The sequence below is a fragment of the Epinephelus fuscoguttatus genome, linkage group LG15 (genome assembly GCF_011397635.1).
Source record: "Epinephelus fuscoguttatus linkage group LG15, E.fuscoguttatus.final_Chr_v1".
Lineage (NCBI taxonomy): Eukaryota > Metazoa > Chordata > Actinopteri > Perciformes > Serranidae > Epinephelus > Epinephelus fuscoguttatus.
In genome coordinates, this window is record NC_064766.1 from 27,779,932 (window position 1) to 27,791,962 (window position 12,031).

The following is a 12,031-nucleotide window of genomic DNA, read 5'->3' on the forward strand; positions in this document are numbered from 1 at the left end:
TTAGCTCACTTACTACTACGCATACTACACCCTACTGTGTTAAATCAATACTTCACAATAAAGGAATAGATTTGTTGCACTGCTGGGGATATCAACTGTTTCATTTCCTCCAGTAGATAATGTGTCTCCCACTGTGCAGAGATAAAAGGCCAATCTTTTTGTTATATCACATCCCTCCTCTGCCTCAGACCTGAATAGCTAACAGAGAGGGGGAGGAGGGACAGAAACCTGAGAGTAACTGCACCCCTCCCTCTGTTCGGCTGGCCAATGGCAGGCAGTTTACAGCTCAGAGTTGAGGGCTGTGAAACTATATAACTGAGCTCTGACTGCTCAGCTTGAAGCTTGAGCTTACTAATCCAAGTCAAGAAGGACGAGCAGGACGCTGCAGACTTCTACAATAAGAAATCAGGATACTTAAAACAAGTACTTCAACAGTTTAGGACAACGGCAGCAATGAAGACAACACTGGCAACTCTGACACTCTGCCTGGTGGCGCTCATGGCCACAGGTTTCCCTTTGGAGAGGAAAGGGGGCTCATCTCCCGGCGGTGCTGCCAAGGAGAAGCGTGTACAGTACGCGGCGTGGGATGATGTGAATGTCATTGCCCACGGCCTGCTGCAGCTGGGCCAGGGGCTGAAGGAGCACGTGGACAAAACCAAACTCCAGATGAGGGACATTTCCACCAAGCTGAAGGTCTACAACCGCACTGTGACAGAGCTGGGGAAGGAGAGCCAGAAGCTGCGTATGGAAGGGGAGTCCCTGAAGGCTCGAGTCCACGGGCTGGAGGACAGAGAGGGGCAGCTGCTGAATGTCACAGCCGAGCTGAGGGAGAAGGCAGAGGAGATGCAGCAGGAGAGGAGGACAATGAGCGAGAGGATGAGCCGGCTGGAGGAGAGGGTGGACAGCATGCTGCAGGGTGACGCTTTGCTGCTTGACACAAACGCTGGTGCCAAGAACAACAGTGATGCACGCAACATCCAGGTGAGAATGCACGAGTTTCTGTCTTTGGCTGTTGATGATTATTTGTTTGGGAAGTCTGAGGGGAGTAAGTTAAGAAGGAAAATGAAACTAAATGAGGCTTTGCAGTGTTTGCAGAACATGACTCATTTACTTCAAGATATTATTAAAAAGTACAAGATGTTGTTCTACTGCAGATGGTTTAAGGGACTCAAGTCGAGTTACAGTATGCATGGACTGTTGGCTTTTATGGTGGTCTTTTTCCCAGTTTAAAGGCACTAAATTGTAATGCACAAAGGGCAAGCGGGTGTAGTAGTGTAATGGAGTAGAGGGGGGTTGGTTAACAAGCTTGAATGGCGTGGAGGTAGAGCGTGCAGTACGTGTAGGAATATACTATAGGCTGCCAGACAAAGGGATCTGCACGCATCATCAGCTACAAGAACGTGTGAATAATCTTTCACAGCTGGAGCAATTTACAACCTGTAGAGTATTTGGCCATACGACACTGTGGAAGGGGTGTATGAGAGCTGTGCTTTTCAGATCCCCGTCTATAAAATGAGCCTGAAAGGCTTTATAGTGGGATGGAAAATCCCGCGGTGTGAGAGAGTTACATAACCACACCACAGCAGGGTGGAAAAGACAAATGCTTGTCTTTGAAGGGTGGAGATGTGTCTTAAGTTTCAATGAAACTGCAAGTCGCCCATTGTGTTGGGTTAATTCTGGTGCTTCTGTGGTGATGTAGATCTAAAGCACCATGGGCACATTTTACGCACAGGCACTGTGTGCGATAAAGTTGATAAAGTGCTAAAATGTGGTATCTTTGTGTCATGTTTTTTGTCAGATGATGCTGGAGTCTCAGAACAAACGCATTGACGATCTGATGGAGCGGATCAGACTCCAGCAGGAGAAGCTTGACAAGCAGAATGTGCGCATCAGGACCCTACAGAGTCAGGTAAGGACGCTTTACAATTAAGCTCACAAACGTTTCCACATCAGTGCAACTGTTGTGAAAGTTGTTCTTATTTCATCATATTTTCTGCAGTCTCATTATTGATTTAATCATTTTTTTCCAGGTCCAACAGGCACGACAGAAACCATCCCCGCAGAGCAGTGACACTGACATGCAAAGTGGCGTCGCTGAGCAAAGCGACTCACCAGCCGGTAAGTAAAGCCATAGAGCGCCCAAAATCCTCTCCTGACACCGTCGTAAGTCGACTGAACAAAATCTGACGCCAAATGTGGCGGGCCATCTGTTGAGCGAGGCTAGAGAGAAGCTTAAATCACTAGCAATTAAAATCATGGAATCTAATCAATTTGGGACAGCTACTCTGCTCAGCGTGACACCACAGATATCAACTGGTGGATTTTTCTGCAGAAGCTGCAACCTGCAAAATCCTAATAGCATTATTCAACTAATACAGGACAGCATTAACACAACTGAACGAGTAAAAAAAGCAATTTTAAACTATAAATTAGGCATTCTACTTTGCAGATCTCAAATATGTATCACTAGTTTTTATTTATAGCCTTATTTGAAACTCCTCAGGCTCAGTTTCGCCAGTGCCCCTCATACTGGGGCTTACAGTAACTGTAAAAGGCAGTAAATGATGTTCTCAGTGTGCAGCTATGTCAAGCAGCTGCTGCTCCCCTCTGAACTGAACTGTGACTGGACCAGCAGTCATAATGAATGCTTTCATCCAGACTGTACTGGGCTGGATACACACCAACTGGGGAAGAGTTGAGACACACTTTCAGCTTTCTTTCCCATCACACTCTGGTCTCACTTACAGTTTAGCCTACTAAGAGGACGAAAGGGTGATGGAGGATAATAAACAGAAATCTTTGCATACTGAAGGTGTATATGTATATAAATTAGTAAATTGGGATACATTTAAAGTCAAACCTCTGTTTCTAATGGCCATTGATGAGAATTAGGTGAAAGGTGAACACGGCTGAGGCAACAGTTCAGACTCGTCAGCCATCACAATAACACCTCAGAGCTCTGACATCAGCAGGATTTGAGGAATGAAGAAAAAAGAAACAACTTTCTCTGGCAGGGTTTCAACTGGGGGAAAGTTCGCTGGTCCCTGAGTGTTCGCAGTCACACAGTTCAGTGGGATTACGCACTCTGTTCTTTTCTGAGGGGTGTGTGCGGGTGTAGATGAAGGGAACCTGCAGGGCTTTGTACAAACGCAGCATGCAGTGTTCCTCAGATTCCTGTCCTTGTGTCTGAGCTAAGAAAGAAAAACAAGGAGAAACAATAGTAAAATGGGAGAAGGCAGCCTATATTTATCGGTGAACTTTGTACAGATATCCTCCAGCGTTTTGAAGACGCTCGTCTCCGCCCAACTTGTTGAGACGTCCCACCGTTTTGGGTAAAACAAGTAGTTGTACATCCCTCAAGAAGAATGAGCAACCTTTCCCCTAGATCTGTCAGGGAGTCAGACATCCCTCCTCACCTCTCCTCCCCCATCCCAACACACAAGCCCTCCACCTCCTCTTCCATTGTAATGAATAAGAAGTGTGCCAAAGTTCAGGAGAACCCCTGACCCCTGAGGCAGTCTACAGCCACAACTGGCCACCACGAGACTATGCCTTTGGAAGAAAGGTCATTACTCACAAATGAGGTTTTGTGGCTCTGCGGTCAGCTGGTGTGCTCACATTTAAACAATGTGTAGGCAAATATCCAACAAGAAAATACATTAAAAGCAAAAAAATACATTTTATTGTAATTTTAAAGATATTAAATAGCATCACTTGATGTTATGCGTGACAAAAAAAAGGATTATTGAAGAGTTTCTATTGTTCTTGAGCCTCATTAGGCACATGAAAGCGCCAATTGGCTCCAGAGTCCCCTGCTTTGTGTTACTGCCTTCTCTGATGTCCCTTTACAGCAACAGCCCCCTATCCCCCTTCACCACCCTCTGATCACTCCCCATGCATGCACAAGCCATGCACTCCTACGTCACCGACTGGCTGCTGTGCACGTGAGGGAGGTGTGATGAGCTGGGGGAAGAGGAGGGATCAGTGACAGGCAGAAGGGGGTTGAGGAATTTAAAGGGTAGTAGTGTGTGCAACTCAATAGCCTGGAAGGCTTAGCAGCCGTAAAGAGGGAAGTCTGCTTGGGAACCGGGAGAAAGGTCATATTTATACCCAAGAGTTGTCACTCTCAAAGGCTCTATCGGGCACACGTTTATATCTCGAGACTTAGTGATAAGCGCGCGCGGAACGATAGTCGTATTTGCAGACATGCAGTACTCACAGTGCAGAGGAGCATGTCACTAGGAGGTTCCCTATGTTTGAATGACCTACTTATCAGTGTTGGGTAAACAAGATTTCACTTGGCAGCGGACCAGCAAACTTTCACTCAGTTTTGCAAACCTCCATCACAATAACAGAGGTCAGGGGAGTAAAGGTGAAGGAAAACAAATCTGTTAAATGTGTCATGTATAAATAGAATGGTTAAGAGGGTAGTGGAAATGTGGGCCTTGGAGGTTTGGGACTCCTTAAGCACTTAATTTCCTGCATTTTGATACATCTTTATGCAACAATTTGTGCCTCTTCTGCATCACTTAATGGCGTAAATATCTTTAATCGTATCAATGTAAAAGACAAATGCACGTGTTCAAAATTTTGAGGAGGATGTGCCCCTTGTGTCTCCCCCGAGAATCTACGGCTTTGCAGTGATTCCATAAGGAGCTGGTTGTCTTAATGATTTTCCCCTCTTCTTCCAGAGGTGGCCTCAGACTGTCATGAACTGTTCCTGAGAGGAAAGACCACCAGCGGGGTCTACACCATCCAGCCAATAAACGCAGAGCCCTTTAAAGTCTTCTGTGAGATGACAACTGGTAAGTGGAGTTAAACTTTTCCCACAGGTTTTCCAACAACAGCTAACTATTTATACAATCAGTTATCGAGTTCAAACTGTTCAAAGTCTCCAAACTGCACAAGAAGCAAGAAACTCTCTCCTGATCAATCTATTCCTGTCTTTCCTTCCAGATGGCGGATGGACAGTGATCCAAAGACGCCAAGACGGCTCAGTGGACTTTGACCAGCTATGGCAGGCCTACGAGAAGGGCTTTGGAGGCCTCAATGGTAAATGCTCTTTCAACTTTGATCTCACTTTCACTAACTGGACAGGTGCAAGCCAGCCCGGGCCAGGTTCAGATTAGTTCACGAAGCATTACTGTCTTTTACAACAACTGCATCTGAGGGCAGGATCTGTCCCCCAAAAGCATCTTATCGCTGATAAGCTTAAAATGGATCAAACAGAAGTCAAAGCAGTGCCTCCACTCTGGATTGTTTACTCACCGTTTCTCTTCTTCTCTGTATCTTCTACTCTAGGTGAATTCTGGTTGGGGTTGGAAAAGATCCACTCCATTGCTAAAGATGGCGGCTACATCCTCAACATCAAGCTTGCTGACTGGAGTGGCGACGTAGCATCTGTCCGCCTCCCCTTCAATCTGGGCGGAGAGGAGACCAAGTACTCGCTCAAGATTCAGAAGTCTGGCACTTTCAGCCCCTTGGAGAGTTCCCTGGGGATGGACGCCACCTCCAGCTTGCCTTTCTCCACCCGTGACCAAGACAACGACCGCAAAAACGACACCAACTGCGCCAAGCACCTCTCTGGTAAGCTGAAAATGACAATCACAATGATAAATGCCTCTATTTTTCTACTTTCCAGTGTCCAATTTGGGATTAAGGCAGCACCTAACCTGATATTGTCATTTGTCTTTATAGGTGGCTGGTGGTTCAGTAACTGTGGGCGCTCCAACCTAAATGGCAGATACTTCCAGAGCCCTCCTCCCAAGCAGCGGCACCAGAGGAAGCAGAGCATCTTCTGGAAGACCTGGAGGGGCCGCTACTACCCTCTGAAGTCCAGCAAGATGATGATCGCCCCCGCTGTGATCGTGAAGTCATAAAGGATAGAAAGAGACAGAGAGATGAGACAAAGAGATGAGGGAGAAAGAAGTAGATTTTGGACTATTCTTTCTTTTCTCAGTGCTTGGTTAATGAGGTAGAGGTTTCTGTTTTCCCTGGTTGTCCTTACACCAGAGCCTAGGCCCTCACAATAGAAGCAAAAAGAACTCACATTTAATGAGTTTCCACTGCTCTGTTCTCTGAGGGACAAGCAGATTCCTCCCCTGCACCTAGAGCCACAGATGGAAAAAGAGACACTAGTAAAACATGCAGTGGAAAGTTTTTCACATGCTGTACCATCGCAGTTGATTCCCTCTGTTGGCACAAGGCAGAGGCCCCGAGCAGGAGAACATAGAGGGCGAGTCCCGGCCTGTCCACTGTGCTGTAAGCCGCAAAGGATTTCCAACAAGTAGAGACTCATCACCAGACAAGAGGTGTCAAGTGTGGGTTGTTGTTGAGTTTGAATGTGGTTAAGTGTCAGCTCAAAAACATATCAAGATTGGCTCTAGTAAAGGATGCATGTAAGAGTGAAAAGCAGGCTGATAAAGCACGCCTTTTAAACCCAATGTTGTGGACCGAATAACGACTTCACTAAAACAAAGAGCCATTTACGACATGAGCGTGATGAGATTTGTGTTCAAATGCATTATGTAAAGTTATAAATCACTGTAAACAAGGATTACGACGCAGAAACTGTGTTAAGACTGATGTTGACAAAGCAGTTTGTGGGGCACTGAAAACCATTCCAGCCTTTTGTACAATATATTTTCTGTCTGCAATTCTTAATCAAATTAAGCATATTCTTCACTGACTTTGATTTTTCTGTGGAGGTTTTTGACAACGTTAAGTCATATTGACTTATTTTAATACGAGAGGCATGGTTTTGTACATAGCGTATGAAGGAATGTCATCTTTCTTTTCAGAAATATATCTGTTAGGGATCTGTTGTGACATTATCTGTTGTCTTCGTGACCTGAGAGTTTGTTACTGTAGATGTTCCCTTTCCTTATTTAAATGCTAAAGAATCAATATATATATATTTCTGGTGCTGCCTGTTTGTAATTTATATTGTCTTTGTTGTGTTACCAGATGTAAAATTGTTTTTTTTTAAGAGACTTTAACCATTTTTGGGTCCATAGCGAGCCAATAAAAATGATTTAAACTAATATTGTCTTTTGTATGTGTATTTTGTGCTACAGCTTTGCAACATGCCAGCATCAAACAGTCGAATGACTGAAGCAAAAAAAATCACAAATATTTCACAGAAGCAAATATAACATCATGATATTTTGAAAAATATGGCCACACGTAGAGTCAAGATAAGTCAAGCAGCTTTGTTATTATACATTTTGTCATATCAAAAGCAAGCCAGTTACCATGAAATAGAAATGTGATGCAGTTGTCAATTTGTTTGCCATCAATGGTGGTAAAAAAATTAATTAATCAAAAACTAAAAGTTTCATTTGTGGTTTAACTATGAGCATAGAAACTCTAGTAAAACTGGCAGTATTTAAGGCCACACGCCAAAACGCATTTGTCTTGCAATAAAGTTGTTCTACATACTACGTTGCTGAAGTTTCTACGCCAGTGAGGGGACATTTTAAATGAGTTATAGATTGTTGCTTTCCATGTAAAACAATAAGTTTAATAATCCTTGGTTCAACGTAACACATTATTTTTATCAATCTAACAAGACTGGAAGACTTGCTGGCTTACAGCAACTGCCCAGAGTCTGTTCAAGTTATGATGTGCAGTATGAAATTTAGTCTATCTCTAAAAAAAGAGTGTCACTATGAATGCTAAAAGCAAGGAGGATCAGAAGCAAAATGTTGCTTCGTTATTCACGGCAGACTACGTGCTATATGTGGTGAACAAAGTGAGATGTTTGGGTCACATCATCAGGGATGATCTATGTGATGATAATGACATGCAGCGCCAGCGTAGTACACTCTATGCATGAGATAAAAGTTTCATATATGTGCAGATGATGTAAATAAAACTTGTTTATACATATATATATATATATATATATATATATATATATATATACACATATATATGAATAATGGCGTTAACTAAGCCCACAAAAAGTGACACAGGGTGCTCTTGTTTTTGGAAACACTGGAACAAATGTCTGTATGTGTTTTAATGACTTGTGATCTGCAATGATAACTGTGTTGTCCTTGTATTATATTTTTATACTGATATGGACCTACGTGTCTGAAATAAAGTTGAGTATCTTTGGAAACTACCTGCAGGCCCAAACACAGCAGAAGTAACCCACTTCATTGAACCACACGTGGCGGATCTCTTGTATCTTTTTAGCAGCTTAGTGTTATAACGTGGAGGCAAACTCCAGGAGCTTCAAGGTGTCAGCTTGAATTTTTCACTGCACCACTTTCTGCTTCCCTGTCGAGCTTACTGTAGCTTCATCCCCACTGATCCTCCGAGCGCTGACAACCAGCTCAGGATCAACCTCTGCAACAGCTGATCTGATGGAGTGTGCTCTCAACTGACCTCTCCCTCCAGGGTGTCAAGTGTAGCCGGTGAAAGTCAACGCCTGGCTGCAGCATAACAGGTGATTTGAAAACATGGGGACAGCATCTGTTATCTGTAGAGAATAATGTAAGGCAAATCAGCTTACTTACTCAGCAAAACTCTTGCATTTCATAATTTCCATATTTAAAAAGTTTTCTTAAAATAAACAGTTGGACATTTTGGGAAATATGCTCTTGCTGTAAGTTAGCGCCGAAGATTGATGCCAATGTCAAGTTTGTATGACAAGTATGGCCGTTAGCTAGCAGCCGGTTGCCTTAGCTTAGCATACGTTGCGAAACAGGGGAACAGCTAGCCTGTCTTTGTCCACAAATTTTTTAAAAAATAAATCCTACCAGCACATGTTAACCTCGGTTTAATCCGTCCAAAACAAATAAGTGTAAAAACGAAAAGTTATGGTAATTTTTCGTGGCTAACAGTAGCTGCAATTGGACGTAAACGCGACGATTGGTGGTTAGGTTATGCAAGAGGAGTATGATTGGTTATTGTGTCAGGGTAAGCCAATCAGAAGCAGAGTAAATTAGAGTAGGGCGGGTCATGCCTTTGATAGATAGATAGATAGATAGATAGATAGATTATGCTTTTCCACCACTAAATGGCACATAAAAATGTCCACAAATGAGGACAACAGCATGGGTGTAGCAAACCTAAAACATAATGTCCTCATATGAGGACACAGGGTCACAAGAGGATATTCCACCCTGGATATAAATATATAGATAGCAATCTGCACAAGGGGTGATCGATACCACAAAATTTGTATTTAGTTTCAATCTAACACCAGGTAATACAGGGCCAGAACCAATGATATCAATACCTGTACAATACTTTTTATTATTAAAAGTGGCTTATGGACTTTCATGGAGGGTCAGTGTGTCATCATTTACGAGTTAAATAATCAGTCTGCTAAAGTTACAAGTTACAGCTAATGATGACCAATTACAGTTTGAAAATGTATGATTAACCAAAGCTGAAGATCTGATTTGACTAAAATTGTAATTTTACTACAATATACCTGGATATCCCTTGCCCGAGCCTCTCTGAACAGACAATGCATCTGTGTCTGTGTTGGGGGTCTGGATACTGAGGCATTGTCCTTCTTCCTTCTTTTCAGTTGCAGTTCTCCTTTTTGTACTTTTTTCCTCTATCATTAAGCCACTGCAATTATGTGTCAGATTAAACTAGTCAGGGTGCACACCACAGTGTTCTGCGTATGCTGTTTGAATGCAGACAACACAAAAGCAATGAAGAAGCAAACAGTGCATGCACTAGATATATTCACTAAAACAGAACATTGTTTGTACAGTTTTACTCTTGAAATACACATAGGTACAACGTAGAAGAGAGAAACTTATCCCTTTCCTGTATCAGTCCCATTGACGCTAGGAATGATCTTCACATTGCAAATGTAGTATTTATAGTATCAATATATTGGTATCAATCCGCCCCTAATTGCACTGCTTCTGGCCAAGAAATAGTCCTCCTTAATTCACGTAAACAGTAAAACCAAAGTAATGTTTTTACATTTTTTTGAGAGCTTGGTGAGCTTTAGAGTTTCTGGAATACAGATTTTGTCATCTAGGGCAGAAGTAGCTTTATGTTAAACCTAGTTATAATCCAAAATGGGTGGTTGGTGTCTATAATTTCCTCCTCAGTCTCCTCCTCAGCTGATATGTCTTCTGAGCACTGAACATCCTGCTCTGCTGCTGGGATCTGGAGTTTTTGCTGTTTCTTGAAGTAAGGAAAATGGTCAAAAATGAGAAGATGCTACTGTCTCACACAAAGGATATGTTAAAATGTTTATTTAGAAAGGCTTAAAATTAACATACACTTAAAAAAGTCTTAATATAATACATCTTCATCTTCCAACCGCTTCATCCTCTTGAGGGTCGCGGGGGGGCTGGAGCCTATCCCAGCTGACATTTGGCGAGGGGCAGGGTACACCCTGGACAGGTCGCCAGACTATCACAGGGCTGACACATAGAGACAAACAACCATTCACACCTATGGACAATTTAGTTAGTTATCAGTTAACCTAGTCCCCAATCTGCATGTCTTTGGACTGTGGGAGGAAGCCGGAGTACCCGGAGAGAACCCACGCTGACACAGGGAGAACATGCAAACTCCGCACAGAAGGGCTATAGTGCCATCCTAATATAATACATTTAAATCTCTAATAAATAAATAGAAACAAGTCCTTATGAAGAACAGAAACAACATATCTATCTAAATTTGATCACTTAGTAGCCCTCTTACTGTTCGCAATTCCCCCTTTTTAAAGAAGATATAAGATATGCTCACACCCCCATGTACATTACATCCTATGGTTGCATCAGTAGACAGCTCAGGATGTCCTTTTCATAGCAAATTAGGACTCAAAGATGTTTAAACTAAAGGTACTGAATACTGAGGCTGAGCAGCAGCAGGCTTTCGTGCTGCTTTATACTCAGGTGGTGATTTTAAATAAGGCCCGCAGATTCTCATTACATGATCTCTGTGGTGTTATCAGATCAAGGTTAGGCATCACTCATCTCTGAGTACCCTATTATTAAAGGGTTACCATGGCAACTGTGGGCCGTCAAGCATCCGTTGCTTCACTTGTGCAAAGGTGTGGAGTGTTTGAAAGCCCATGTTGCGGCAGTGGTGGAGCTTTGATCAGTCGCAGCTGACGTGAATTAGAGGACAGGATGTGATGGGTATAATTAAAGGTTAGAATGGAATATTAATATCAGGTAAGAATTATTACCTTGGATGCCTCCACAAAACTAGTTACAGTTTTCATCCACGTTTGTTCAGACTCCTATGTAGTCATGATGATTGACAATGCTTCAAATAGGGATGATGGGAACTGTATGAGATGTAACAAATCATCTATACATTGAGGTTGCAAAGACCAAAATTTGTAAAAAGGTGGAGTCCTGTTATGAATTTGTTAATGCAGTAAGGGAACTCTAAAATCCATATCCCCCTTCTATTCGTGCTCCACTTTTATTATTTTTTATTCCCACTTTTTTCTCATGAGTGCACATGTGGTCAAACAGGTATGTTTGTCTGTACACATATACACATTTATTTATTTATCATTATTATTGGGGTCTCATTTCCTTTCTCTTTCCTCCGAAGTTTGAATCTCAGGTACATCTTGAACACTTCACTGTACTTGTCTTAAACCTGGATAGACAAACTACTATGTACTATGTGAGCTATGTAAAAACTGTATTGATTGTATAGAATGCTTAAGTTGAAATAAAAAATGAGTTGGAAAAAAAGTCATCACTCCTTTATCTTATCTCTGACATCTGTGTGAAAGTTTGTCATTAGTAGCATATGAATTCTTCAGTTATGGCCACGGTGACCTTGACCTTTGACCACAAAATTCCTATTAGTTCATGCTTGAGTCCAAGTGGATGTTTGTGGCAAATTTAAAGAAATTCCCTCAATGCAGTCTTGAAATATCGCATTCACAAGAATTGGACAGACCACCCAAAAAACATGACACCTCTGGCCTAGTCTGTTGCCGGCACAGAGGTATAAAAACACTTTCAGATGAGTGCATTTCCTTTTAAAATATCCTGGTTGCTTTATCAAATCATAAACA

General features: G+C 42.4%; 1 protein-coding gene across 1 annotated transcript; it reads left to right on the plus strand.

Annotated features, from left to right (window-relative positions):
• The first annotated feature begins 319 nt into the window (after window positions 1-319).
• angptl4 (angiopoietin-like 4) lies at window positions 320-7,043 on the plus strand. The gene is made up of 7 exons (XM_049599060.1): window positions 320-981; window positions 1,799-1,909; window positions 2,031-2,118; window positions 4,692-4,805; window positions 4,957-5,052; window positions 5,302-5,586; window positions 5,698-7,043. Exons 1-7 carry the CDS (start codon window positions 454-456, stop codon window positions 5,877-5,879), a joined length of 1,404 nt encoding a protein of 467 aa, XP_049455017.1. The 5' UTR covers window positions 320-453; the 3' UTR covers window positions 5,880-7,043.
• Window positions 7,044-12,031: the final 4,988 nt, after the last annotated feature.